This window comes from Kryptolebias marmoratus, linkage group LG20, assembly GCF_001649575.2.
Source record: "Kryptolebias marmoratus isolate JLee-2015 linkage group LG20, ASM164957v2, whole genome shotgun sequence".
In the NCBI taxonomy this organism is placed as follows: Eukaryota; Metazoa; Chordata; class Actinopteri; order Cyprinodontiformes; family Rivulidae; genus Kryptolebias; species Kryptolebias marmoratus.
The window spans coordinates 13037657-13065616 of record NC_051449.1 but is presented as its reverse complement, the minus strand read 5'-3'; the positions used below and the strand labels follow the sequence as shown (position 1 = coordinate 13065616).

The 27960-nt window shown below is 43.5% G+C and overlaps 2 protein-coding genes across 7 annotated transcripts; one reads left to right on the top strand and one right to left on the bottom strand.

The window, feature by feature from the left end:
• The first annotated feature begins 1135 nt into the window (after positions 1-1135).
• map6d1 (MAP6 domain containing 1) lies at positions 1136-8084 on the top strand. Of its 2 annotated transcripts, none has more exons than XM_017422197.3 (3): positions 1136-1878; positions 2629-2953; positions 6587-6772. In XM_017422197.3, exons 1-3 carry the CDS (start codon positions 1433-1435, stop codon positions 6623-6625), a joined length of 810 nt encoding a protein of 269 aa, XP_017277686.1. In that variant the 5' UTR covers positions 1136-1432; the 3' UTR covers positions 6626-6772. The 2 variants fall into 2 exon arrangements, with proteins under 2 accessions (XP_017277686.1, XP_017277687.1); XM_017422198.3 differs by lacking the exon at positions 6587-6772 and adding an exon at positions 7550-8084 and having other exon boundaries at positions 1139-1878.
• A 566-nt stretch (positions 8085-8650) lies between these two features.
• yeats2 (YEATS domain containing 2) lies at positions 8651-27094 on the bottom strand. Of its 5 annotated transcripts, none has more exons than XM_017422301.3 (30): positions 26924-27094; positions 26397-26502; positions 26196-26293; positions 25968-26060; positions 25649-25882; positions 25430-25548; positions 24273-24434; positions 22874-22985; positions 22465-22509; positions 22213-22381; positions 21569-21811; positions 20671-20838; positions 19688-19773; positions 18922-19107; positions 18577-18805; positions 18226-18384; positions 17616-17746; positions 17123-17269; positions 16542-16724; positions 14538-14889; positions 14295-14429; positions 13818-13949; positions 13282-13435; positions 12972-13048; positions 12780-12859; positions 12004-12208; positions 11308-11543; positions 11086-11160; positions 10764-10837; positions 8651-10377 (listed from the first exon to the last, which is right to left on the bottom strand). In XM_017422301.3, exons 2-30 carry the CDS (start codon positions 26494-26496, stop codon positions 10269-10271), a joined length of 4293 nt encoding a protein of 1430 aa, XP_017277790.1. In that variant the 5' UTR covers positions 26497-26502; positions 26924-27094; the 3' UTR covers positions 8651-10268. The 5 variants fall into 5 exon arrangements, with proteins under 5 accessions (XP_017277790.1, XP_017277791.1, XP_037837992.1 ...); XM_017422302.3 differs by lacking the exon at positions 26924-27094 and adding an exon at positions 26766-26882; XM_037982064.1 differs by lacking the exon at positions 26924-27094 and adding an exon at positions 26771-26793.
• Positions 27095-27960: the final 866 nt, after the last annotated feature.

Genomic DNA, 27960 nt, shown 5'->3' with positions numbered 1-27960 from the left:
AGGGACAATTTAAGAGTCACCAATGAACCTAATATACATGTTTTTGGTCTTCAAAATGTGTGATAAAACTTTTAAAAAATCCCCAAGACCAGGAGTTTCCAACCTTTCCAATCAAAACAGCATATCTGACCCTTTTCCCACTAAATAAAATTTGTCTCCAGACCTGCTTGAAGACTGAAATCAAGATAAAAAAAATGAAACAATCTTTATTAAGCTTTTTGTAAATACTGCATAAAAACTATAGTTTGTTACATTCTGTATATAAAGAACTAAAAATAAATAATTTGACGTTTATCAGAATTTTTACATTTTAGGACAAAGAAGAAGCCCAAACTCTTCTGAAGATGGGAAAAACATTTTGTGTTAAATTTAACTTCTGACCTGGAGGCATGTGTGAGTCCTCACAATAAACGTTTTGAAATAATAAAACACATATTTGCGTTTGAATAAACCTAAACAGTCAGACCATTTACTTGTGACTCCCTGAAGTTTTTTTCTAATAACTGAAACCTTCTTTTTATTTTTAAAGTTTAGTTTTTATAAAACACAAACCATTTTCAAAACAACTGACTATAATTGTGCAGAATGTCTAATTTTAATAACTCATAATATGTGTTGTCAAAACTACACTTGATGTTTTTCCCCCCTCCACAACCTGCTGCAAAAGTGTTAAAAATGTTTAATTAACTTGTGGATTTCAGAGAAAGACCACACTGAGTGTCAAACACAAAGGGGAGGGCAGGTTGCAGACCCCTGATTCTGACAAATGGAGAACGCAAGAAAATATAGAATGGTTCATATTAATGGGGGGAAATGATACAAAAACAACCTTTGGAGAAATTAAAATTTACCCTAAAAGGATGTGAAATGATCCAGATTATGTTGTCAGGTTTCTCATTCATTTCCCCCAAACTGAGGCCACCTCAGCCCACTTTGGGCTCTGCATCAGAGTTATGTAACCTCCTCCCAGTGAGGATATGTTCATTTAACTGATTTGCAAAAAAATCTTTTAAAAGCTGCTTTACGAAACATCTTGAACCCAAAACTTGGATCTGGATAAAAATAAATAAATAAAACGTTTGCTTTGTGATCCTGGGTCCAATCAGACAGAAGCTGGTCCCGGAATCCGGCTGGGGAGGCAGAGAACAACTGGACTCGGATTTCTCTGCAGAGTGGAGGTTCTGGTATCACAGACCACGTGAGAGGAGGACTCAGACAGACCGGCTCATCTCCTGCTGGCACTCCTGTGCGCTGCCTGCTGCCTGCTGCCTGCTGCTGCCACGATGGGCTCCCGGACCCGCAGCCTCCCGCAGATACGCGCAGATCCCGTGTCTGAACTCTGATCTCGTCCTCTTTCTCCTCCGTTCCCTCCCTCCCTCCACCCCCTCCCTCCCCTCACCTCCTCTTCAGTCCGAACACCTCCACGGGGAGGATGGCTTGGCCGTGCATCAGCAGGGTCTGCTGCCTGGCTCGCTTCTGGAACCAGTTCGACAAGTCGGACCTGTCCGTCCCGCTGACCATCCAGAACTACTCGGACATCTCGGAGCAGGAGGTGCGCTCCGTCACCAAGCAGCTCACCGACTCGGAGTCCCGCCCGGCCCCGGCCCCGGACCCCCGCGCCAGGGGCTCCCCGCAGCGCGCGCCCGCAGCGGACGGGACCCGGGGAGCGCTCGCGGCGCGGAGGGACAAGCCCCCCGGGGACTACCAGCCCTTCCCCGGCGTCACCCAGTACAAGCAGGACTTCAAACCCTGGCCCATCCCCAGGAAGGAGAACTTCCCCTGGATCGGCAACGGGCGCAGCAGCCCCGGGGGGGACAGAGATCAGAGGAGGTGGGGGGAGCAGCAGGGGATGGAGGAGACCAACACCAGCTCCTACAGGTACGTGATGGGTCTGTTTCAGCACCGGGAGCTGTCCCATGGAGGACGGCTGTAGAGCCAGCTGATCAGTAAATCTCACACGTTCAAACTCTGAGACTTTTGGAAGGTTTTCTAACTTTGAGATTTTTCCAGAATATCTAAGTTTATTGTGGCAGCACAGTGGATTAGTGGTCAGCACTGTTGTCTCACAGCAAGAAGGTCCTGGGTTCAAGCCCCTGGTTGGGATGGGGTCTTCCTGTGTGCAGTTTTCATGTTCTCCTGGTGCTCCAGTTCCCTAGCTCCCTCAGTCTAAAAACGTGCATGTTTAGTCCACCATCAGGCCCAGGCCTCCCTTGAAAAAGAGACCTGAGATCTCAATGGGACTTGCCTGGTTAAATAATGAATATATATATAAAAAACTACTTTTTTTTAAATTAAGACAATGAGATCAATGAAATCTGCTTTAGCACACTAGCTCTGTTTTTGCTACTTTTTCTAGCCTTTTGTTACTTTTAGCTTTTAGCTAGTCTTTTGCTATTTATAACCAGCCTATTGCTACTTTTAGCTACTGTTCTGCTCCTTTCAGGGTTTAGTTAGTGCTCTGCTTTCTAGCTTGAACAACCCAGTTTCAGCTTCTTCTGTGAATTTCAGCTAAGTCATCCAGCACTCAGCATTCTAGTTTTGTTTTTAGAGTCGCTCTTATTTTACACATTAATCTGAAGTGATGCTCCCTCCAGCCTCCATCTGTCTGATGCATCTCTCCTCCTCCAGGCAAGAGTACAGGCCGTGGACGGGGGTGAAACCAGCCAAAAGTGCGAGGAAGCCCCCCGCAGCCCAGTACTCCAGCCCGGGAACAGAGCCCACCCACGTCCCGCGCGAGACCAGCTACCGGGCTGCCTACAGCGGCGAGGTCAGCAGGTCCACGGGCCTGCACCAGGCAGAGCCCATCCTCCCACCTGCCGCCTCCAATGTACAGCCTCCCCCTGCCGCCACCCAGCACCCCCCCACTGCCCCGCACGTCGGCAGCTCGCCCTCCAGCCTCCAGCAGAGCATCCTGCCTGAGAGGACCGAGGACAGTGGGGCCACCAGGAGAGACGTAAGGACGTATTTAAGTGCTACTTTTTCTTTTTTTTTTTGTGAGTTGCTGTTGCGGCGTCTCTGAGAAATGATACAGCATTCTGTCCCGAAGCAGCTCAAAGTGACCCGGCTGTCTAAAAACGGGCCGTGCGCTGGGTTAGGTAACACCACTGAAGCCTCACTCATCACTCTGACCTGAATACAACAGACCTGATGCGGAGGAAATCTGCTTTCCTGTGCTCCATCTTACTGAGGAAATGACTTCTGTCCAGCACTTATTCTTGTCTCATCTCTGCCATTTATGTTGAAGTCAAAGATCAAAATCCCTTCTTACATTATTTAGTGTGGAATAATCAGCATCACTGCCTCAAGGTTTGCAGAGATAAAAACTTTTTTATAGCTATTATACAAAGACAACACAGACAAAGATACTGGCAGAATGTTAAAAACATTAAATTGTTCTTGTGAGTAAGTTTGAAACTGGCTGGGGGGATGGAGGACCCTCACCTCCCTCCGTCCGCTACCTGCCTGCCTGGCTCGGCTCTTGTGTGACGGTTCATGAGACGGTTTTTGGGGTGTCTCCAGAGGTTTAGTGCCATCCCTCTTCCCCACCCACAGCGCTCGGCACCATCTGCCAGCGCAGAGCTGAACTGGGTCAGGTAGTTTGTCCGTCTGTGTCGGAGCAGCTGCCCCCGATAAGCTGAAGAGCATTAGGGGGAGAAAAGCTCAAATATTCTTTTTCTTTTTCTTTTTTTTCTTTTCGTGGTAACCTCTTTTTTTGTCCTTGCTTTTGTAACTTAATCTGCTCAGGAAAGGATTATGCATGATCTTATGTGATATCGTAAGATGCCACAGTCAAGAGTATGTGATGTGAATTAGTCTCAGCTACCACCACACCACACTTCAGCTCAACATCTGTACAACTGACTGAGTTGCAGTCATTTTTGCGACAGCTGAGGTCAATTAGCTGTGGTGTTCATCTTGAATTGGATTGACTCCAAAGGTTTATCAGTTACAGATGCACATTCAGTGATTACTTTCTGAGAGTTTCATTAAAGTCTGTCCAGTGGTTTATGAGATATTTTGCTAACAGACGGACAGCTGACTTCAACAGTAATTGCTAAAGAGTTAAGCAAATATCTTTTGTAAAAAGTAGCACATAAAGTATATGATGTGAATGATTTTCAGCTACAATTACATTAAATTTAAGCAACATATGTGCAAAATTGACGGAGTTATAGCCATTTTTTGTGTTTTCTGAGTTTAGTTGGCTGTGGCAGCCATCTTGAACTGGATTGTCTCCAAAAGTTAATCATTTCTAGATGTACAGCCAATGAATAGTTCCTGAAGTTGCTGCGTTAAAATCCATTCAGTGGTTCATGAGATATGTTGCAAACAGACAAAGTTGGCTCCAAGTTGTTAATGGCAAATTCTCAAACAAAGATCTTGTGCGATCTGTTAGCACTCAGAATACGCGTTGGGGATGACTCTCAGCTACCAGCTCAATAACTGTAAAATTCCCTGAGTTTTAGCCCTTTTTGTGTTTTCCTTCACCTCTCAGCGGTGGGCCATAGTGATCAGGAATGAAATAAGACGACTTTCTGCTGATTTACATCTTTTTTTTGAGCTATGCGTGCTCTGTTTTTGAGTGTCGAGCCTGATGATAAGGATGCTGATGCTGATGATGATGATGGAGGTCAAAGTGAGAGACGTCAATGACAGGACACCGACTCTAATAATAATAGCGCTGACCCAGTTTGAGTGAGAGCTCACAGCAGAAAGGAGAATCTGCTGCCGGCGGAGGGAGAGTGGCAGCTCTGCAGTTTGTGTGTTTGTCAGCCCTTGTTCATTTTCATAGGTCAATCTGACAAAAACCAGGCCCTGGCAGCAAATCAAGCTGATCTCAGATAATCCACCACGGTCAACTCATTACTAACTCACCAGCCCCCCTGCAGAGGTGTCTGACCAGGCATTACACATGCATTAGACCCGTTTGGGTCACTCGGGCTCAAGGTTTTTATGGCATTTTGTAAAAAAAAAAAAAAAGCTTGTGCACTCAATGTGGAGCAGATCCGCTGAGTCAAAGACTGTGACTGTTCATTAGAAAGAAGACTCTGTAATTGTCCCAAATGAGCTGCTGAAATCAAATCAGTCCGCTCTCGGTGACAAAGAAAGAGGGCAGCCGTGCAGTTCTCGTTCAAATCAATTAGCGAAATTGTGCACTCGCCCGACAGATAGAATCTATCCCAGGAGATAAAAGCTGGAAACTGCAAGCAAAAAAAAAAAGAAAACAAAAAGACTGATGATGCCTTTTAAAGATGAGAGACCAGTTTGTTCCTGAACTCACTGAACTCACAAACCTAATTTAAAGCATCTGGGAGAAGGAGGCTCTGATAAACCTGAAACTCAGTCGGCTTCGGATTAAATGTGTGCACAATGCTAGGATTCAAGCCTGGGAACACAAGGCGAACAGATTTGGGAGTGTAAGAGGTATAATCTGTGTGTGTGTGTGTGTGTGTCAGGGACAAACAGGACAAAACAACCGGCTGAGGGAAAGACCTCGGCAGGAAACGGTGAGACGAATTCCTGCTCGCTTCAGAGTCGGCGATAAGAAGCAGCAGCAGCCCCGTGAGGTTTAGGACTCCTGAACGCAACATGTAATGGGGTTGTGTTCTCCTGTTGCAGCAGCACCGATGCACAACAGAGTGATGATGGAAGTGCTGCTCACAATGATTCAAACTGCATAAAGAGGATTAGATGGCCTGCAGGGACAATACATCCTGAAACTGTCTTTTTCTTTTACCTCGTTTTGCTCACTTCAGTTACCACGAGTGAGAATTTGGGATGTGTGTGTGTCATTAAATCCCAATCCTTATATAATTCTGTTTGAAAGCAGATAAGTTGAATGCATGTCTTCCTCTAGTTTCACGTCAGACAACATTTTAACACACTTAAATGCTACAAGTTTGGCTTTGCTTGTCATTCCAAAGCCCAACACAGATTGATGCATGTCCCCCGTCTTTAATTATTGTAGTTTTGATCTCGACAAAACCACTTCTGTTTATGTTATGAACTAAAAATAACTGTAAGGCAAATGTCTTTGATTTAAGGTCGTCTGAGACTGATCATCCACAGCTGCACAAGTTTTAAATTGATTTCTTAGAAGCTGCTTTTAGAAGCAAGTTTTTAATCACCTGCCTTCGCCTTTTAGCCTCCGTCTGTCTCCAAAATATCAGGAGGAATTCTAATGAAGCATGCAAGAAGTAATATGCGGATGTATGTCTACGACTGAATAACCAGCTGACTTTATAAAGACAAAAAAATGGTTCTAACTCAATCAGTTTTACAGATATTGTGTTAAAATTTGGTGTGGGGGAAGCTGAGAGTCATAGACAACACAGCATCCGAGCGTTACGTTTGGTGATGTTGGATAAGATTGACGCCATGTACGGGGTCTGATGGAAGCATTTATGTGAGAATGTTTCCTGTTGGATTCACTGTCAGAGTGAAGGTAGTGATGGTTGGAATGAGATGAGGTTCTTATTGGCAAGTCAAAGTACCAAAAAAAACCTAAAACAACCCAAAAACAAATGCCTAAAACATTCCTTTCAAACTGTCGTCCTCATTCAGAGTTTCTCTGTTATCCTGTCAGACCTTATTTCCCTCGCCCCTCCCTTATCCTCCCTCCTGAAGCCAAACTTTCTTTCCCTCTTGTTGGTGTCTCTGTTGTTTTTTTTCACTTGGACCTCTTCCTCCATTCCCACACTGCCCAGAACCACAGAGAAAGAGAGAGAGAGAGAGAGAGAGAGAGAGAGAGAGAGGAGTCTGGTGCCAAGTTGGCAGAGCTTGAAGGCTGGGGAACGACTATTGTTTTAAGAGCAAGTGGCTCAGCAAGAGACAAGTGAGGACAAGAGTTTGGGGGGGGGAGAGAAATAAATAATTAAATAAAAAATCTAAAAGCTGAGAAGAACGAGATGCGCTTGGTGAAAGATAAGTGACAGAGAACAAGAGGGGAGCGGAGGTGAGGAGGGGAACTGAGTGCGTCGTTTGATGGATCATCTGTTAAAGTGCAACGTTGCACCGGTTTGCAGTCTTGTTCAGCACCAGCCTAATTTAGGAGAGGAGCGGGCCGCACTGCTGCACAGAACAAAGAAAAAAAAAAAAAAAGAAAGGAAAGAAGGACTGTGTGTGGATGTAGGGAAGGAGGTGAACAGGCTCTCACAGCTTTCCCTGCCGCCCACGTCCCTGTGAGGTCACAATTGAAAAGGTGCAGGGGAGCAGACCTGACTGTCCCTTCAATAGCCTCCACAGATAAGTTCTGTTGACCGATCCTTCATAATTACTGCTAGACAGAACAGGAAGTGGTTAATGAGAGTCTGCGCCTTTGAGAGAAGCTTTAGTTGGCAGAACAGCTCCAAGAAGTAACCCAGATCAGTCTGCTGGAGCCCTGACAGCAGGCCTGATGCTGGGTGACGGCGCCGTCCAGCCCGTCTCCTCTCATTTCACGGGCCCAAGCGAGAGCGCCGCAGCCCACTGCCCTCCGTGTCATCTCTCTGACCGCATTAACCCCCCCCCCCTCCCCCCTCCCCCTCTCCTCTTTTCTCTTCTCGTCTAGGAGCACCTGGTGAGGACCAAGCTCTCGCCCAACCCTTCTGCCGTCTTTCAGAGCGGATCGAGGGTCTTCAACATCTGATGGCCGCCGCTCGGAGCTCGTGGTTTTAGGGGATCAGCAGTGGGAATGTTTCCGGTCCATTCCACACCACAAGAATCTATGCAAAAGGGAATGTAATATTGTGAACACCGTCCCAAGCAGAGAGAGATAGGGCACCATCATTTTACTGCTCCCTGTTGCTATGGAAATAAATATGCATGTACCAGGATAGTTTTGAAACATTTTCTTTTCTAGATATCTATATACATATAGACACACAAGAAACTAGCTGCTCGGTGTGCTTTTTTAAACCTTGTATTGTACATAATGACGCCATGTCATCAAGTGAGTTTGCTTTGAGTGCTTCTATGTTGCTAGAAATCTGCTTGAAATTAAGTTATTTCTTTTGTATTTACATAGTTTAATGTTTTCAGAAAGCGCTGTTTGGTCTCTTTTTGTAAATATCCTGCGGAGGAAAAGACTGATTATATAATCTAAGTGATGTTACAATAAAAGACGAATCGTTAGGTTCTTAACACTTTTACTCAAGGGGCTCCGCTTCTTTTTGTTAACATGAAATAACTATTTAGTTAGTCATTCGCTGGCCTGTATGAGTGTAGTCCTTACTGAAGTTTGCAGGTAGTATTCTGTAGTTCATATAATGCAAAAGTAGATGACAGTTTGCCAAAAGATAAGAGTTATTGAAAGTTAACCTAAGACTGTAACATCGTAGATGTAGAGACACGGATAAATCTGGCTACCCCAGATTAGGAACTAGCATCAATGTACTTTGTAAAAAGTAGTTCTGATGAATATTAACAGTGAAGTCTGAGCGTTATACAAATAAATACTTACTGTATCTGAATGACAGACATCTGAAGCCAAAATGTCCATGTAGAACATTTCAAACATTCCCATTTCTAAAGTGTCATTTGTGCGAACTGGTCCTTTAACTAACCAGCATCAGGACTACCTATAACACTATCTCTTTTTTTATTATGCTGCAGAACATTTAATTTTTCTGTTTATTCAAAAAAGGCACATACAACATGCTCAACACAAATCTGGATTTAAAGAAATATATATTTTCTGACTTTATTATAAGAATATTGATCATATTTTTGGTTTGCACACAAAAAAATACTATACAATGTTTAGTACACTAATTTGATTTGGTTTAAAAGGCATTTTGACCATTCGAACATCAACACAACACTCCAGGTTAAACACACCAACACAACATTGTTTTAGTTGCATCCACTGACGAAACACAGAGTTTTAGCATTCATTTTCCACCGGTTCCACCATCCACGCTCACAAGTGTTGGGCTATTACTGTTCAGAGGTGTTGACATAAAAAGAATCAGAAACGTCATAATTCAGATACTGGTTACCTACGCCCACCAGTCACAACATGGAAACTCCCATTCTAACACTGTAGGTTCTCCTCTGCTTGTTTGGACCCGTCGGGACTCGAACACAGGAAGTCTGGGAGACGCCTGTGGTGTCTGCTCATGATGGGTCTTATTGATCCTGTGGCCACCATTGATTGGTTAAGTCGTATGGAGGTGCAGATATGTCACGCTCTGTCACCTCCATCACTGCTGAGATGGTGACGCCTGTCAAAGTCGCTTCCTCGTGATTGCAGCGACTAGAAGTTTTCTAACAGGAGCGCAGTTTTTAACGATGGCCAATCGAGCCCCAGCTAGAGGTCTTAATGTTGTGGCTGACTGGTGTGCACATGGTTACAGATGTAAAACAAAACACTTAAAAAGCCTGCGAAAACCTTGTTCATGAACGAGACAGGCATTAAGAGAATTAAACTCACAATTATGAGTGTCACTCATCAGGCATGAGATTCCTCCAAAGATTTGACAAAGATCTCAGTAAAATGACTATCTGTGATTTAAAAACAAAACAAAAGGAACGAGTTTGTTCCTTCTCGTGAAGAACCTTAGAAAACAGCCTGTTTGTGTGTTTTTCTGTTGCAGGATTCATAATTACCTCTGCTGGGAAACACTGAAATACATTAAAGCATGTTGGTAATGATGATCGTTGGTTGCAACGGCAACTGCACCTTAGGAAGAGCCTCTCAGATTGCTTCTCCAAAAGTGCCTGCTGGCAGAATACTCAAATGATCCTTTAGAGTTTCCAAATTGCTGCAAATCTTTTGGCTCTTTGCAGTAAAAAGAAAAAAAAATTACCAAAAAACAAAAATCCAAACTCCAAAGACTTTGGAGCAGGAAACAGCTGGTCAGAGAGGACAGCTGACCGATGTTATTATTCAGTCCTTTAAGCCACTTAGGTTTCATTTCACCTGTGAACACCTGTCAGACTTTAAATACTTCAACATAAAGACAACGCTGTAAGGAACAAAAAAAAAAAAAGCACGACTGCCACTCTTAAATTAAATAACTCAAGCAACAAGATGTGGCTGTGTTCTAAACAGGAGTGAAGTGTGACACTTTACTCGCAGTATGAACGACGTTTGTTATTCTGCTGCTGAGCCCTTCTTGCTGTCAGCTTAATGAATATCATACATTAGCTGTCACTGGGTAACCTGAGGCGATGGGACTGTATGTGGGTGCCAAGATTCCCCAACAACAGAAGAGTCTCTTCGTCGTGCCTCGTCTCGGTCTATCCAGGTGTGTCAGTTACCAATCAACGTCAAGCCCCGTTTGGCCTCAGTCGTCCTTCGGCAGGTAACCCATGTGTGCGTTGGTGAGGAAGTCGCAGCTGGGAACGCTGCTGACTGCCTGGTGGATGTTCATGGCCGTGATCTCCCTCGGGGCCCTGAAACCCAAATGTGCCCACGTTAGGATACCGAGATATTCAGTTGTTTTCTAACACAGAAAAACTGTCTGCTCCTGGATATTCATGGCTGCTAGACACTGAGCTCTGTACCGACACGTTCAGCTTTATTGTCTCAGTTTTTTAACCCACCATCTTAAATATTGCATGCCATGTGAAACTGGTTTAATACTCTGCATGCTAAGACAAAAAAAATGTATTGATGTTTAACTACAGATACAAAACACAAACTGAATACTGTCAGCTCTGGAAAAGACATTTAGAGTAAGAAACTCGTAGGCTGAATAACACCTAGATAGGATGTGAAAAATGGTGTGTTAGGCAAGTTGAAAGTTAAAAACAAGGAAAAACAAAACAAAACTGCTGACCTGTTTGGAGGAGATTTAGCGTAGGCTCCGGCTAGCGCTTCTCTCAGGACATCACTGGCAAACTGCTCCGTAGCCTGCAGAGACATGAGGCGCGTGAAAAACCCATTATCTTCCGCAGCACATGTGGAAACACTCAATATAGTGTGTGCACGCATTCGGTTTTTAATTAAATGTTGTTACGTGGTGCCAGTTCACAGCAAAAAAAAAAAAACGTTATCTCAAGGCGCTCTACGTGTAGAGAGCCAACACTTCAATACATACTGTCTACTCATCCATCAACAGTGTTCAGATAAAGTCCGTCTCAGTTTGTAAAGTCCCTGACCTTCAGAATCATGGCTTCCACAACCGGAGCGAAAACATTCTTGTCCACCTCCAGCGGCTGAAAGGTTACCCCGATCTGCAAGATACCAAAGAAATTATCGGATTAAGAATCAAAGATACGTAACAACTTCATGCATTAAAACAAACAAATTACCAGAACAAAACTTTCAATTTCAATATTTTAGTCCAGCTTCCCTTTCATGAGCCCAGAGGGCCTTCTAACCTGCTGTGCTGCTTCACTGACAAACTGAGAGGAAATGGAGGGGCCCAGGAAAAATTTAGGCTCCACGTCGGTTTCCTGCTCTTCCTCTTTGACCTTTAGTTTGTGGCAGGGAGGGGTCACAGCAACAATGTCGACTATTTCGCCGTCTGCCTCCTCTGGTTCAGTCTTGAGCAGGGCTTGCATCTGCTCCAGCCGCAGCACCAGCTGCTCGTAGCTGCTGAGGGTGGACGGGCACTCTGCAGAGAAATTCACGTTTACCACAGATTTTCTTGTTGTTGTTGTAAATTAGCAGCTCATTTTATTAATTCAACAACGGGGCAATTACAAAATGAAAATATCTGCGCGACACAAAGTGAGACAGGCAGAATAAAAACACATTTCCAGGCTCGGGCGAGTGACTCGCTGAGCTACGCAGCCTCGCCTCTCACCTTTCGGAGACAAAAGAACCGAAATGTTAAGAACTCCCTGTGAAGAGAATTTCAGCTGAGCAAAAACAAAAAAGGCTTCACTTTGGCCGCCCTCAGAGATGAATATATTGCATACGCATTACAGTATCAAGTGGTAACTGTGGGAGTGATACACCCACACACTGCGAGCTGCTGAAAAACACACACACACACACACACACACAAATGAAAAATAGGTAGCTCTCCCTGCAGAAGATCGGTTTCCAAAAAAAGACAGGCTGAAGCTTACCGGGCTCACTGTCTATTTGTGTGAGAATGTCCTCGATGGACTCGTCGTCGTTCTTGTGTTGGGGCTCGGGGTCGGGCGGCGTGTAGCCCCTCTGCCGGCACCACTGCACCACCTTTCTGGTCTTTGGGGGTGTGAGGGCCTGCAGGCGAGGCGAGCGGTCCAACACGTCCTGCACGACCCGTTTCACTGCCACGGCTCGCTGAAGCTGCGAGAGACAGACGCCGAAGAAATATACATTCAAACCAAATTAAAAGCCCAGAGACTGAGCCTTTTTTCCAGTCCTGTATACATTAACTCGTGACTCACTTTGAGCCCCCGCCCCCGTCACCAGAGTAAATTAGTAAGATATAAATATCCATGTCAGGGCTTGTCAAAGATCATTTTAAAGATGTGGAAAAAGGGAACAGGCGTCTAAGGAGGAGGCTGGCCTGAGTAAAGTATTGATGAAGCCATTACAAAGAGATGACCACGCAGAGACACACATCTAACCTGATAGAAAGGCTCGAGGCAAGCAGAAAGCACACTGAGACGTGACGCAGCTCAAAGACAGATTAAAAACAAAAGCTGCAGACTTGGCATATTTTCACCGACATTATAAATTCTCTCAGATTGGAAACTGAGCGGAGGGTTTGCTGTTCTGCGCAGGTGAGACTAAATCTGACTCCCGAACCGTGTTCAGCATCACAATTTTTCTGGTTCCGGATTTTCTTAGAGACGCACAGAATTCAGTTGAATTTTTCATGCTCTGCGGAACAAAGACGACATGAGAACGTTACCTCCGACGCTCTGCGTTTGCCGATATTCCAGGAATAATACTGTTCTATTGAGGAGGCACAAAATGGATGGGAGTCCTCGGCTAAAACGAAACAGAAATTTGAACAGGGTGACATAAACAACATGGCAGTCTTTTCAGGCAGGTTTTATAGAAGATATCTGGAGTGCGCCATGCGATAGGTTTGCCTACTTACTCTTATCTGGCACAATTAGAGGGAACTTCTTCAGGACAGCAGTCAGCAGCTGCATCATGGTTTCTATGTGCTCAGTGCTGAGGAAGGAGAAGGTACAACTGTCAGGTTTAGGGATCGCTTAGACCTTCATTACTACATAAAACCATTTATTTTCACAGCTTGACTTAGAAGCTGTTCAACATGTAAGGATGTAACTGTTTGTAATAGTGACTCATGAACGGCTGGTGCCAGACGCCATGAAACTGTAACAGATGACAAATCGGCTGTTCTTAGAAGAATAGTTTGCGTGTCTGTGCAGCGTCGTCCTTACTTGATGAGGTTGTGCGCAGAGCTCTCAGTGCCTTGCTCCTGCTTGACGGCGGCGGCGGCGGCTGCGGCAGCGGGAGCAACGGGAACCGAGGCTGGAGCGGCAGCGGTCGCCGGCGGCGATGGACCGGCTGTACCAGCGCCTGGTTCTGTCTTCACTGAGGCAGCAGAGAGGGACAACAAACATGCACGTGTGAGACAAATATTAGTGTTAGATAACGCACACATTTTATTGATTTAGATGAGGCAAGAAAAAAGCAAACATTTTAATATACTCATTAAAATTAACTTTATCTTACTTCTATTTTCACAACGCATTAAACACATGTAAATTAAATCTTACATATAAATGATTATTAGTTACTGCCTAAGTTACTATAAGATACCAAAGAACCCGTTTGTTTTTGGTAAAGCTATATTTTTGTGGTTTGTGGCCTAAATATCATCTCATCCTGTCAACAACTCAAACAGAAAATGGATCGGAGGAATAAACGATGGACAGAGAAGGGAGAGGGCGGTGTGAGGATGGACCCCTCTCACCTTGCGCCAGCGGCAGGACAAGGGAGGGGGGAGCCTGGCTGGCAGGACCTGGGGAGGCTCCAGCTCCAGCTGCTCCGGGGTTTGTGGATGAAGAGGAGGAAGGAGTATTGGAGACTGGGCCTTTAGACACAACTACGCACACAGAAACACACACTGATGGATCGATGGCCTATTAGGGAAATTGGTGTAGCAGTAAGATGAGAAATGAAGTAGTAGGAGAAGGGGCCTTTATATTTCCACGGAAAGAAAAGAAGATGGAATGCCTGAACACATATTTCAAATAAATACAGCTGTGAGCTACCCAGCATAGTTTCATAACAAAATCCTTAAAAGAAATGCTTTATTTAAAGATTTATTTTTCAGAAGCATATAAAATTCACTAAATATCATCAACATCAGTGCAGTATTGTGTTTTATCCTCCAAAGCCCAGTTTATCCATCTGTAATACTGTTGTTGCCTGTCTATAGACACCTTACCTTTGCCAACAGGCATGAATATGGTTTGCAGTCCAGCAGAGCCACTTCCAACCCCGAGCTGCTTGAGCTGGTTGGCAGGGATGGTTAGGACAGTCTGCTGGGAGCTGGAACCTGCAGAGTGGATCTTCAGCATACCTGTCCAACACACACAATGTGGTTTATATGTGCAACAATTCACACAGCTATGTACTGTGCATTCAGACCAACACATGAGTGAAGTTAGTGGTGTTTCTTCCTCCCTACCTGACAGTGTAGCACTCGTTTTCCCTCCTCCAGCTGCCACCCCGCTGACTAATGATGCTGCAGAAACTAATGATGTGCCGCTGCTTTTGGACACCCCCCCCACGGTCGCCGTCCCAGCTCCTTTGGACATGCTCGAGGCGGGCATGGCTGTGACCCCTTTTGGAAGCGTCACGACGGCCCCGGCTGAACTTCCTGCACTTTTGCTCAGCGTGGCAGAGCTTCCTGCTCCTTTGACCAAAGAGGCCACAGCTGCCTTGGACAGGCTGCCGCCGCTGGCTACGCTGATTACCGCCGCTTGGCTGGCCGACACCAGAAGTGAGTGGTGCTGAGAGGCAGACTTCCCACCATCAGCCTGGATGAACACACAGAAACATCTGTCAACCGGAAAGTTTCCTGAACTGCGGCAGCTCCGAACTCTTTCAGTGTGTGGGTCAGTCAGGTCTACACGCTAAACTCAATCTAATTCATCTGTTTTATGTTTTGATAATATACTAAACTCTGTTTGATATGCCTCCTTAAAACAAAATAAAAACAGTTAAACTTACAGTAAATCTACATTACAACTCAATCACAACTAGATACAGGAATAACTGAAAAAAATAAAAATCTAAACTAAAGCTCAGCCATAAAAACAAGCAAACAATAACGTGTTAATGTCAAATTGAAAATACTGCGAGTCTCATAGGGCTGTAAGAGCAGAGCTCAAACCAAAGTGGGTATAAACCAAAACAAGGCTGTGAGCCGATAATATTCAAGAAGATAATAAAATAAGAGACCAAAGGAAAGCAAGGGAGTTGGACTTGATTGCAATTTTGTTTGTGTACAGTTTGAAATATATATATTAGAGTAAAAATTAAACAATTTCACACAGTTAGAAGACTTTTTACCCAGAAGCTTTCAAGACATCATGAAGGAAGAAATAACTTGTATGTATTTAATAAGTCCCTGTAAAAACTGTCCTCAGCAGAGGAAAACTGATGGACATGCTCCCCTCTAATACAGATGTGCAATTATTCCAGCAGTTATTAACGCTCCAAGAGTTCGACGGTTTTGATATCTAGCTGGAAATATAAGACTGCAGGATCGAGTCTCTCTTTTGGGCACATTTTCTATTTCAAACTGTGGGTGTGTGTCAGCAGAAAAGGCAGGTTAAAGCTATAAATGGTAACCTTCCAATATGCAGACAGACACTGCTAGAAACGTATGAACAGCTGGTTCACAGCTGGACACCAACTACTGTTAACTATATGTTATTTATGCTGCTTTTGTTTGTTTTCCGGCGCTGTACAACTAATTTATCAGGCCGCTGCTTTTATTTAACTTTCCAAGACCGGAGAGGTGTTTGCGCTTACAACAAGGCTTCACAAATATCAGTTTCTATTCAACATTTTCTGAGTGATTTTGCGTGTTTTAAGCTGAATGTTTTTTTGTTTTGTTTTTTTTGTATGATGGAGCATCTAGAAAGTGTTTTTGTGCATTTCCATTACTCAAGTTAATGAGGTCTAGCACAGGCTTTAAAGCTGTAATCACCTCAACCAAGACCGAGGCTGAACGGCTGCTAAGTGATTTTCAAGCACTTTCAATTATCTCTGCTCTTTATGACGAATAAATCACCAACCTTACTGCAGCACTCCACACCGGGTCGCTTCCGTTTTTATATGTATTCCTAACTGAAGCAAATGTGTCATTTGTAGCTTTAGCATTTATATCACTAATCACCTATTAAAAACGTATCAAACTGCTTCTTAAGCATTAATGTGCTGCACACTATAAAAACAAATCTCACAAAAATGAGTTGTTTCTGTGACTGAAACATTAGATTTCCATGGAGAGAATTTCCTCCAAATCTGGCTAAATTAGCCAAGAAAACTGAGGTGGCCTACTGACAAAACAACTAATGACAAAAAAAAACATCTCAAACCAACTTTATAAATCACAGCTGTTTGATTTTCAAATGGCTTAAAGAAACAATAACAACAAGAAGGGGAAAAGAGTGGAACTAGCCTGTTGTTGACTGGCTGCGGCAGCAGAACTGGACGGGGTAGAGCACGCCGCTGTGATCACTCCACCTGTCATCCTCAGCGTGGTGGTGCCGGGCTTGGACATGTGGCCCACTCCTGCTGCCGTGACGGTCTTTACGGAGCCGTCAGACAACTTCAGCTGCGCTCCCTGTGAGCTGCCAACCATCTGAGGATCAGGTCAGAAAAACAACAAATCTTCACACAAGCTTGATAAAATCATCAGGAAGGAAGGGAGGCGTCAGAAAGACCTTCATTTTAAATTCAGACCAAAACACACCTTGTATTCAGACATATTAACAAACAAGTAAAAACATAAATAAGACAACATGCTCCTCAACACTAGATTTAGTAGAAATAAATATATAGAACTTTCTTGTCATAAAAAATCTGCAAAAAGTAAAATGGATTTTTTTTTCTTACAACAAACTACAAAAAAAGGCTTTATGACATGTAGTGGTGCTTTCTTTGCTCCTAAATGTATCTAAACTGTGAGTGTGAGAGTCAAGCTATTACGTAAACAAACAAAAACCAATAAGAATATTGGGATCAAACATTAAAATTCACCTGAGCCAAGATGGCTGCCTTCTGTCCGGCGGTCACCCGGATGGCCTGCTGGGTACCAGCTGCAGGAGATGATGCTGAATGACCTGCTGAACTTGAACCTCCCTGCTTCCCTGACCCCTGTGCAGGCTGGCCAACCAGAAATGTACCCTAAAAAAATTATCAAGGATAAACGGGCGAGCCAACCTTATTTCTTTGTTTATTTCCAAATAAATGAAGATCTTGTGTCATTTTTCAACACAACGGGGAATTTAAAATGCATGGACAACTTGATATGCATGTCTTTGGACTGTTTAAGGAAACCTGAGTGCACAGAGAAATGGGCAACGACCAAAATAATAAAAAAAATATCACACTTGGAATCTCCTTGTCGTGAGTTTTTCCCATCAGAAACGGCTGTAATGTCCACAAATGAGATTTAAAAACAAAAACCCTACTAAAGTTAGAGTGTGTGGAAAGTTTGTTTACGGACAGTTTTTTAAATGTGCCTACTCACCTGTGGGGTCTGTTTCAGGATGTAAGAAGTGTAGGAGAGGTTGGAAGGCAAGCTGCCTGAGGAAGAGGAGGAGGAGGAGGAGTTCTGCGAGGCTACTGTACCTGCCGACGAGCTGCTCTGGGACTGTTGACCTATTTTACAGACAGCAGCAAATGTTTAGCCGCAAATCAGATAAACCAGCTTTGTTACACATTTACACATCTGTTTTGTATTTTGAAATATGGTGGGGTTGGTTAACCCCCCTGAAGCCCTCGAAAGAGAGAGAGAGACAGAGAGAGGTAGAGAAGCCCTTGTAACTTTGGGTCAATTTGACTCAAAGGCCTCAGGAGGGTTAAGTGATCCTGGAAAATGTCTTTAAGCAGAAAGGAACAAAAGACAATGACTTGAGTCTTATTTAGAACAATTATGGGACTCAATTTCCTCCAGTATTCAGTCATTTCAAACCTGGTAATGATGTGTAAAACTTTACAAATGAAACAAACAAAATAAAAACCCTCTAATCTCTACATTGATTTTCTGGTGCATCAGCTGTAAATAATTCAATAATTCAGAACATCAAGTTCTTCTGAGAACCCTTTTCAACTTGAACCAAGCAGGTAACATGTCTTACTTGCACTGGAGGCTCTGAGGATGGCTCCCTGTGGGATAAGAAGCAGCTTTCCCTTCCCTGATGGGTTCTTGCTGTTGGTGGTCAGGTACAGCTTGGTACCTGGAGGTAAATTGGCCAAGTTGGCCAGGTTGTTTGCTGGGAGCTGAAGAGTGGCCATCACTACAGAATAATAAAAAATAAATAAAATAAAAAGTTTTTTGGTTTTTTTTTACCAAATGCTGCAAATTTCAGTCATTGATAGAGTGATAAATACACCTGCAACATTAGTTATAACTCAGTGGAAAGTGGGCAGTGGTTGTATATTATGGCTGTAGAGCACAGTGTGTCTGAGTGTAGCGTGTGAACTCTGACCTCCACTCTTGCCACCTGAGCCACCAGCTGCCCTGCCACCGGCCTGCGGACCAGAGACGCCACCGGCCCCACTGACGATGGCTTTAGCGACTCCCTGAGCCAAAACCTGCTTCGCCCCCATCACCTTGGAGACAGAGGGGTTGCTCTTGGCGACCAGGATCTGTCCGCTGCTGATGGCGACCTGCTTCACTGAAGACTGAAGCGTTGCGCTGACAGGAATGCCCAACATCTAAAAGGGAAGAAGTGCAACATTAGGCTCATAAATCATTAACTCTAAAACTTGTGTGCATCACTGTTCGCATGAATTATTGACATGATGCAGGGTGCGTTTTAAGACAGCCTGACCTTACTAGTCGTGGGCCCCGTGGCCCCTCCAGCCTGTTTCTGGCTCGACATAGATATCATGTGACCTCCCTTCACTGCGACAAACTGGTGGGCTGCAGCAGCAGCAGGTTGCTGCTGGCTGGTTACTGTGGAAACCATCTGCTGTTGCTGTGTTGAAACTTCCCCTGGCTCCTGCTTGATAATAACCTGCAGGTAACACATTGAGAGAGAGACTAAAACAGACATACTATAAAACTATAAAACACAAAGACTGATAATATTAAAGTTGTGAAGATGTATGTTGTAAAATTTCCCTCTAGAGTTTAAAAAAAAACATAAAACTGATACAATCCTAACTATAAATGAGGATGTGCTCCTTTTCTTGTAGAAGCCAATTATAGCAGAGCATTATGAGGTGATTTGTTGACTAATGTAAAAAATAGCTATCATCATTTATTCATTGCACAGATGTGTTTCAAGTGATGAGCATGCGAGTTTCTGGCTCGTTTCATGGGATTAATAAGACTTTTCTTGTGAAAGTGGAGTGTTCGGCTCTCTCAGGAAAGCTCCCACACTCCCCTCCCCCACCTCGAGAAAGATGTCCTATTTAAATATGTGCTAAGGCACTCACATCTGCTGAAGATAGCACCATAACCTACAGTTTTTACGCTGCTGCTTTGTTAACGATACAGATTCTGCCGGGGCAGCGGGAGAGGCACATCAGTGAAATGTTTGGATTTGTAAGAATTCATGTTTCAGGGTGGAAGCTTTAAGACTCTTAGCTCACCTTAACCCCTGAGGAGAGGAGGGTACCGGCGTGAACTTTAGGCGCGGGGGAGCGAGTGCCTTGAGCTGGCTTGGCAGAGGGGCTTCCTGTTGAAAGAATTTAAACAGGGTACGTCAGGAAAAACACGACTGTGCTGGCGAGGGATTCTGCAGCTGCTGTCAACCTTCCCGGAAAAAAGGAGGGCATCTGTGGTGCAGTTCAACTTCTCTCTTTTTTTTGGGTGACTGTGTGGGGGTGTCGAGGCCAACGTTTTGCAAGTTTCGTTTCTTACCTAGTGCTTTTAAAAATGTTCCTGCACATTTGGTGAATCACCTACAACACCCACATCCACCTCGTCCAACGCGATGAGATCTCATTTTAAGCAATCCAAAGCTGCTGCCGGACACAGTTAAGCTGCGCACTTGTGGCGGAAAAGCAGGAGAGGCTGAGTGCATGCAAAAAAGCCAATGCAGTGAGATTTAAGAGGATACTTTTGAGGATGCAAGTATAAGCTCGTAGCAGGAGGACCTGCAGTGACAGACACATTGAGTGCACTCCATCTTCACCTGACATTATCTCTCCCTAACCAAGCACAAACCATTTTTATACACATCAAAACACATATATAAAAAAATCAATGTGAGGGTGATGTCTCATCCAATATAATCTGACCATGAAAGACAGCAGCTCAGTCACCATGGTAACCACTTATCCAGCAACTATCCTGCTGAATCACCATACACTGCTTTAGGAGTGCAAAATGAACTACAAAAAGAGAAATTTAATAAAAAATAAGACTGTATGAAAGACAAGACTGAATAAGGAAGATGAAAGATGAGAAGGATGTGTAAAGAACAAAAACAGAGTGGAATAAATTCGCTTTGGAGTGCATTCACATCCATTTTTATGTTTTCCGTGGGCGGCTCAGATAACGTTTCTCAGTTTCGCCTGAGTTTTCTTCTAATTTTGAGAAGTGCTTTCGACAACGAGAGGGAAATGTATACCTGTGGAGGAAGCAGCTGGTGAAGCCATGCTGATCACCTGGCCTGGTTTATCCACGATGATGTAAGGGTTGTTAAGCACCGAGGAGGAGCTCTGCTTGCTGTGGACAGGGGTGGAGGTGGTGGGTGTCCGGGGCAGCGGGGAGTGGCTTGGCGTAGAGATGGGAGACCCTGTGGGTGTTACAGTGCACACCGCTGTTAGAAAATATTATATCCCTTTGTTAATAATAAGAAGAAGTGTTTTTTAAATCAGAATATATGTGGTTTTGATTTATTCTGATCAACATTCCTTCAACTATCTCTGAACTTAAACAGCTGCATACGTTGAATTTTAGTGTAATTTTCCTTTGATCTTTTGTTGTTGATAGATTTATTTATGATTATTTGGCTAAAAAAAGGTCTAGTTGCAAATCTATTTTAAAAAACTGAAGATTTTCTCTGGAATTTTCTTGTAAAAACAGTCTCTAAAAGATTTAAATAACATAAGAAATGCGGAAAAACACAAAAATAAGGACCGGTCATTTCATTACATTATTACTGAACAGCAGGCTGCAGTGAGTTTGTAACAAATACAGTGTTTTTATTTAATTTTTCAGGCTAAGAAAGGGTGTGAACAGTCAATAAAATTGATACTAAACACTGACACACTTTACTGGGAGAGTTAAGCTGACATTGGCTTTTTTTTGGTATTAATATTTCATCTAAAAACGGTCAATTTAAGAAACTGAAGTGCTTTATTTACAAAACTTGGAAAACAGAGTTGTGTATTCAAAGATTCTTTCAATTCAGAGAGAAAAAGAAAGCTTTTCTCTCACGTGGGACAAAAGAAAAAAGACTTATTCCAGTCATGATGGAGCACGGACAGCTACGGGAGGGAGGACGTGTCGGCGCAGAAACTTACCTGAGACTATTTTACAGCTCTTGGTGATGGGCTGGAACGTTTTCCCAGGAGACTCGGCAGGACTGGGAGGCTGCCCTTGAGGAACTATCTTACAGCTTGATGTGATCGGCTGAAAGGCAGAGTTGCCATGGGAACCCAGGGTGACTCTGTCTCCAGCTTTGGGCCGTGTTGGGGTCCGTTCGCCAGCGGCGAGGCCTGAACTGTGGCCACCCGTGGACCTCGCTGCCTCTGCTTTGATCAAACCTGGAGACCGAGGGCTCAATTACAATAAAACGCTGATCCAACATTATCTGAAGCTGGCACCAAGTTACACACGTGACACAGTTATTTCTTCAACTCAGGCTTTAAAAACCAACTATTTCATGTGAGTATGAATTAATTAAGTGGTTTGACTGGAGCTGCTTCATAAAATTTGATATTTTTTATGTTTACAATAAAGATTCTTGAAATATTTGAACTTATAGTTACAGAAAGGCTTCAGATCCTGATTAGCTTTGCAAATTAAAACCTGATTTATTATCTTGTTTTTATGAAAAAGAAAGTAATACATCGGCCTCATCTACACTGACAGGTAGGTGTCTACTAATTCCTAAAAACAGCCAAACACCGATACTCGTGTTCATTTTTGAAGCATATTAGTGTACCTTTATCAACGCTGGAGTTGTGAGAGAGGGGGGAACTCGAGCGTCCGCAAGTCTGAGCCAGGGAGGAGGCCGACACGGGGCTGGCCATCCTCTGAGTCACCTTGGAGAAAGGCGGCTGAGGGATGTAGTCTTCTCCAAGAGAATCTCTATGAAGCTCCACATCAACCACCTAAACAAGCAGAACTCACTGTAAGAGCAAAACCTCTTGGAGAAAACCGCCAACAGGAAGCAGAGCGAACATTTGTAACTTACAGTTTCTGCCCCAAGTGTCTGAAGCCCCGTGTACGTTCTGTCCAGCTGCAGGAAAACAGGAGAAGTTGCCCAATAAGGCGTCACCACTATTAGTTTAGTTCTTTTAGTCGTATCAAATATAAACTGAACTAATAGGAAGTGCTAAATCTGGCCCAAATCACTGCATTGCTGGCATCAAATATTAACCTGCTGTTTCTTTCTAAGCCCAACAGCAAATATAAGAGCTCTTTAGTTTTGTATTTTCTGAATCCTCTATAATTAACTGTAATGAGCATATTACCAGTGGCTGAGGTCACGACAAACAGAAAGTAAATGAACTCATCAGATTAACTAGTGGAGGGTCACTGAATGACGTGGGAAAACGCTGTGAGCACCTCGAATGACGATGTTACGTGGGATGAGATCTGACCTTCAGCTGGTGGATGATGTCAATGCGCTTGTTGCGAGAGTCTTTGAAGTGGATCTGGATCCTCACAGGAAACTCGCCCCAGCCGCGGCGTGTTAAATGAAAGGGAGGCTCGCTGAGGAAACACACAGCCCAGAGGTCTGATTTGACACCGTCTGAATACAAATCCATGAACGACGTCTCACGCTGGTCTCGAAGCAAAGCGTTCTCACACAGTTTTCAAGCTCAGACGAAGTTCTTAATCTCTTTAAATCAGCTATTTAAAAACCTCTTTTAAAGAGTTTGACAATTTCATCCAAACTCCCAGAAACGACTCTGAATACTTGCATGTAAAGTGAATCTGAATGTGTCTGGATAATTAAGAGTTTATTTAAATACGCCCCCTTAGTTTCATCTTTCACTTCATGCATCCTCTTATCTACATTGGGGCTTGTTTGCGACTCAGCAGAGGCCATCGGGCCTGCGTGGAGTTCACTGAACATGAAGACTTGAGTCAGTCAGGAGCAGCTTACGAGCTGCTGCCACAGCATCGTGAGTGCTTCGTCAGCTTAAACAGCCAGGGGGGCTACAGCTTAGCGGTACTGCTGACTGATGAAAGAGATCGTAGAAGCCCTGGGCAAACTTAAAGCTTTTTCCTCTTGAAGAGGACAATATCTAAAATATTTAAAGCAGTCTTTCACGGCTACAACAGCTCGTTAAATCCAGATGATTTCAAAAGTAACACTCAGAAGTTAAGTCTGACCAACTGTGGTTAAATGGACATCACTGAATAACGAGTTAGGACAATTTATATAATACAAATTTTGATTTTTAGTTTTAACGCATACAGTCGTGACAACTGGCAGTACTTAGCTGAATTAAATGTCAAATCACATGCCACAAACTGCCTGTTCCAAAATTGACTGTGCTGGATCGTTAAAAAAGCACAAGGGGGAGCTGTTTATTAAGAGATTTTCTCAAGATTCTGCTTGCCGCTGAGTCACCAAACTGATATATCTATTCGAGGTTCATCTGAAAGTCCTAAATCACACGGCAGCGAATGATGAAGACTGCCTCTTACACAAGTGTTACCCAAATTGTTTTCCTGCTCCCTTCGGCTTGACAAGCGGGGTGTGAAAAGAGGTGGGACAAAGCGCTGACTCAGAGCAACGTTATAACGTTAGAATCAAATATTGTATCTATGGGCAACACAACACAGTAAAAGGAACAAACTGGGTGGAACAAGTTTCTCCGCACGCCGCTGACTTCTAACTTTGCTTCAGGTGAAACCACAACATGCCGACTTCTGTAAGGATAGGAGGAGCGCTGGACCACCTTTAATAACACGTGTCAGCCCGGGAAGTGGTTTAAAAACAGTGTTTGTTTTTTAAAAAATGAGCAGAAAACAGCACGGGGGACAAACCTGACTTCCACGAGATCGTTGGGCTTGTAGCTGGGGTGCAAGAAGAACCAGACCTTCTTCACGAAGTGGTCGATGCTCGGCTCTCTCCTGGAGCCTCTGACGTAAACCATCCACTTGTGTGTTGACTGATCGTTGTCTTCACGCTTGTCTGGAGGGATGTACCTGAGAGCCAGAGACAGCCAGCAGGTCCAGACGTTTTAGCCAAAGTGCACAGAGTGGATCGGTAAATGTTAAAGATTTTAAGGGGTGTAAAGGAGTTCACAAACAAAAAAAGTGTTAAAAAAAACGGCAGGCTGGGAGTTTCTTCCTATTTACTTTCATTTATATTTCAGAAAATGTCTATAGCTCTTTCTTAGTGTACAGGATCCAAAATAAACCTTTAGACACATTTATAAGTATTCCCGTTCACGTCTTTCATTTGAAGCTAAATTGGGTGGTCTCTGGAAATTGTAACCTCTGGAACAATAATATTAATATTAATAATATTAATAATAATAATAATAATAATAATAATAATAATAATAATAATAATAGGCATGTTCAACTTTAATCAAGATTGGGCTTGTAGAAAACTGACTCAGTTCATGTGAGTACACTGTTGCACAAGAACGGTTCGACTAACTCAACAAACAACCAGTTTCACTAATTGGATTTTGATTTTCACAGACCAACCACCTTAGCCTCTGGAAAATGATACTGACAGAACAAACAAAACAAGAAATGACTTAGCCTGCGTATGGTATCAAAATTTGTAAGATTTGGTTAATTTGTCATTCTGAGCTCAAGCTAACTTCTAGAGCTGTTAAATTTAAAACTCATTACATTAAATGATATGCTATTTGTTTTAATCAAATTATAATTTAAAAAAAAGGAAATTTGAACGACTGATTTAGAAATGCAAGGCTGAGAGGCTTTCTGAGAGGCTGATGAAGATTTAAACTTTTAGGGTCTGCATTTTAAGCTTGGGATCCGCAGTAATAACAAAAGCAATGTTTGTTTTTCGTGCTTCTTCAGGACATATTTTTACATTTTACGTACACAGTTGTGCTTCTTCTTAACAGCCTCTTGACTTCTAAGTTGGAAAGTCCGGGCCACACAACATACAGAGCCAGAAAAATGATTGAGAGAGTCGATATGAGTTAACTTTAGTTACGTACTTTGAAACGTTTCCCACAACAATGGTCTTCTTTGCATAGAGTCTAGAGGCTTCTTCTCCTGTGGAGTGGTAGGTTACCCTCTGCTCTAATCCCATGGGCGAAGGCACACCAAATGTGTCCTGAGACAAACAATTAGGAATATGTCGTGCTTGACTGATGTAAAAAAAGGATCCACCAAATGGTCACTGGTTTGCCCCCATTTCTATCAAGTGAGCTCACCTTGCCGGTGTTGCGTCCAGGTCTGCGCTCCTGCCTGCAGCTGTCCTCCCTCCACGCGCTCTCCTCGTTCTTCTCAGCCCCCTCGCCTTGTTGCGAGAGAGACTCGGACTCTGACTGGCCCAGTGAGGGCGTCTCGGAGTCCTGGTTCAGAGGGGAAGAGGAGCGGGACGGAGGCTCCAGGAACCGGCGAATGGCTGGATGGTTCAACACGGCAGGGTCGCTTTTTTGAGTATGCTAAGGGTGCGGAGGGAGAATGATCAGCCGTGGTACGTTCAGACATGCTGAACAGCAGTTTGCATCAAAACATACGGGGCTGTACCTCTGGGAGCTTCGTGATTCCAGCGCTGGCATAGTAGTTGGCCACTATGCAAGCCCGGAGCTTGTCCATCATCCTCCTGGCTTCATTTAGACGCTGCAAAAACAGCGAAGGGAAGATTAAACCAACATTTGCTGTTCGAGTAAGTTCTGCAAGTTCTATCCCACGGCAACAGAATCAACAGTAAAATTATTAATGATCAAACTGGAAGATAATAAATGATTCAGATACCTGACTTATCACATCTATTTCATGTTCTTTGTTCTTCATTTCCAAAGAAAACTGCTCTCTGATGATGCTGTCCATCTTCTGTACTGTTGCTTCTCGAGCTGGGAAAAAAACAGCAAGTGTTAAAGATCACTGAGCAACTGTTGGTTTTAATCAAAACATACAAAGCAGGCGTGGTGGTTGGGATTTATACTTATCACCTACCATTATACTCAGCCGATTTGTTTCTCTTATTATTCTGGAGCAGCGAAATGTCTTCATAGTCTGGATCGTTTCCTTCTATTTTCCTTTTGATTCCCGACATGTTGATCTGCAGTGAAAATAACATGAAGGATAAACACATGTTAACTAATTGCCTCCGTGCGCAGATGGCCAGTTATGATCGTAGTTAGCATAGCATTAGCTATTTAGCAGCGAAGCTAAACGCTCCATTAATTACCAATGACGGCAGCTAACTGTAGCCCGGACAAATTAGCAGGGTGCGACTGTCTGCAAACCAGCGTTGTGATTTTACACTGTAGGCAATTAATCTTAAAACAATACCAGACTTTAATGTAATTAAGATAATCTTACTCAACTCCCAGGTCGTTGTATTAAAAATAAATCCGTGCCTTCCCACAGCCGACTGCGCTGACTGACTGACTGTCACGTTAGCGAACGCTCTGCTAGCTTAGCTAACATTAGCATATCGCTTTAGACACCGATTCAGAGCGTATGAAACACACACTTACTGGAATGCCTTATGGTGTGAAGTGGCGTAAGTTTGTTTTTTAAAAAGTGCGTGATTTAACTCAACTTTGGCATGTTCCTTGCTGTATTCATCCAACACTCGTGTTGTGTAAATTGCTAAATCTAGAGCTGGACATGTAGGCTAACTGAGAAGTGGACAGTTAGCCGTGCGCTTCGGCAATGCGGCCAGCAGGTGCCGCTGTTTCACAAAATACGATTTTACTAAAACACAGAATAAGCATCTAAATGTAGTTTAGTTCATTAGAGAGAGAGAGAGAGAGAGAGAGAGAGAGAGAGAAAAGTGTTACTTGAATCAAAAATGCGTCTTGTCTTTCAAGTCGCTAACCAGTCGGGCAAGTTATTTAGAAACAATAGTGGAAGTAGTAAGTCGCTTTTAATAACACAAGTGGAATGATAATTATTTTGCCCTTTTTTCTAACTAGCATTATCTTTTGATGCAGCAGTACCACACTGTTACGGCTGTGGGTTGTAGGCATGATTCTGAAGAAAAATGTTTTTCACAGAAATCATATGAGCGTGGCAGATTCCAAGTCGGTGTTAAGGTGTCGATGGTGATCTCTTAGAGGCACTCTGCTGATAGCAAGTGGTGAAATGCAAATAAGCACAATATCTCCTTCCTTACATGGTTTTAATCAGCACACATTTTAAATGCAGGACTTGTAACAGAGCACTTTGTTAGACAATAGGTCTTTTCAGTAAAGGGGTCAAATACTCCTTCAGCAAGTTAATGAAACGGGTTTCCTGCTGAGAAACATTGAGGTTGCTGTAACCGTGAAACCAGCGTGGATTTATGCTTGATGCTCAGTCAGTTTGCATGAATGAATCATGGCTGTGGCCACAAGTTTCTGATGAACATTGTTTAGATGATCGGGAGTGAGATCAGCTCCACATTCCCCACCATCAGCATTTTTTTAAAATCTTTTTGGCCCCACTTCATCAGCCTCTGGATCTTGGCCTGCGTGCATCTCTTGAGCGGAAACGTTTTTTTTTTTGTTGTTGTTTGTTTTGTTTTGTTTTA

Bases quoted from the DNA above. Each gene is read 5' to 3' on its own strand.
- map6d1 (XM_017422198.3), top strand. From the start codon at position 1,433: ATGGCTTGGCCGTGCATCAGCAGGGTCTGCTGCCTGGCTCGCTTCTGG. The intron at 1,879-2,628 runs GTACGTGATGGG...CTCCTCCTCCAG, and splicing joins ACCAACACCAGCTCCTACAG to GCAAGAGTACAGGCCGTGGA. The intron at 2,954-7,549 runs GTAAGGACGTAT...CTTCTCGTCTAG, and splicing joins GTGGGGCCACCAGGAGAGAC to GAGCACCTGGTGAGGACCAA.
- yeats2 (XM_017422301.3), bottom strand. From the start codon at position 26,496: ATGTCGGGAATCAAAAGGAAAATAGAAGGAAACGATCCAGACTATGAA. The intron at 26,294-26,396 runs GTAGGTGATAAG...TTTTTTTCCCAG, and splicing joins CAAATCGGCTGAGTATAATG to CTCGAGAAGCAACAGTACAG. The intron at 25,883-25,967 runs GTACAGCCCCGT...CCGCACCCTTAG, and splicing joins GAATCACGAAGCTCCCAGAG to CATACTCAAAAAAGCGACCC.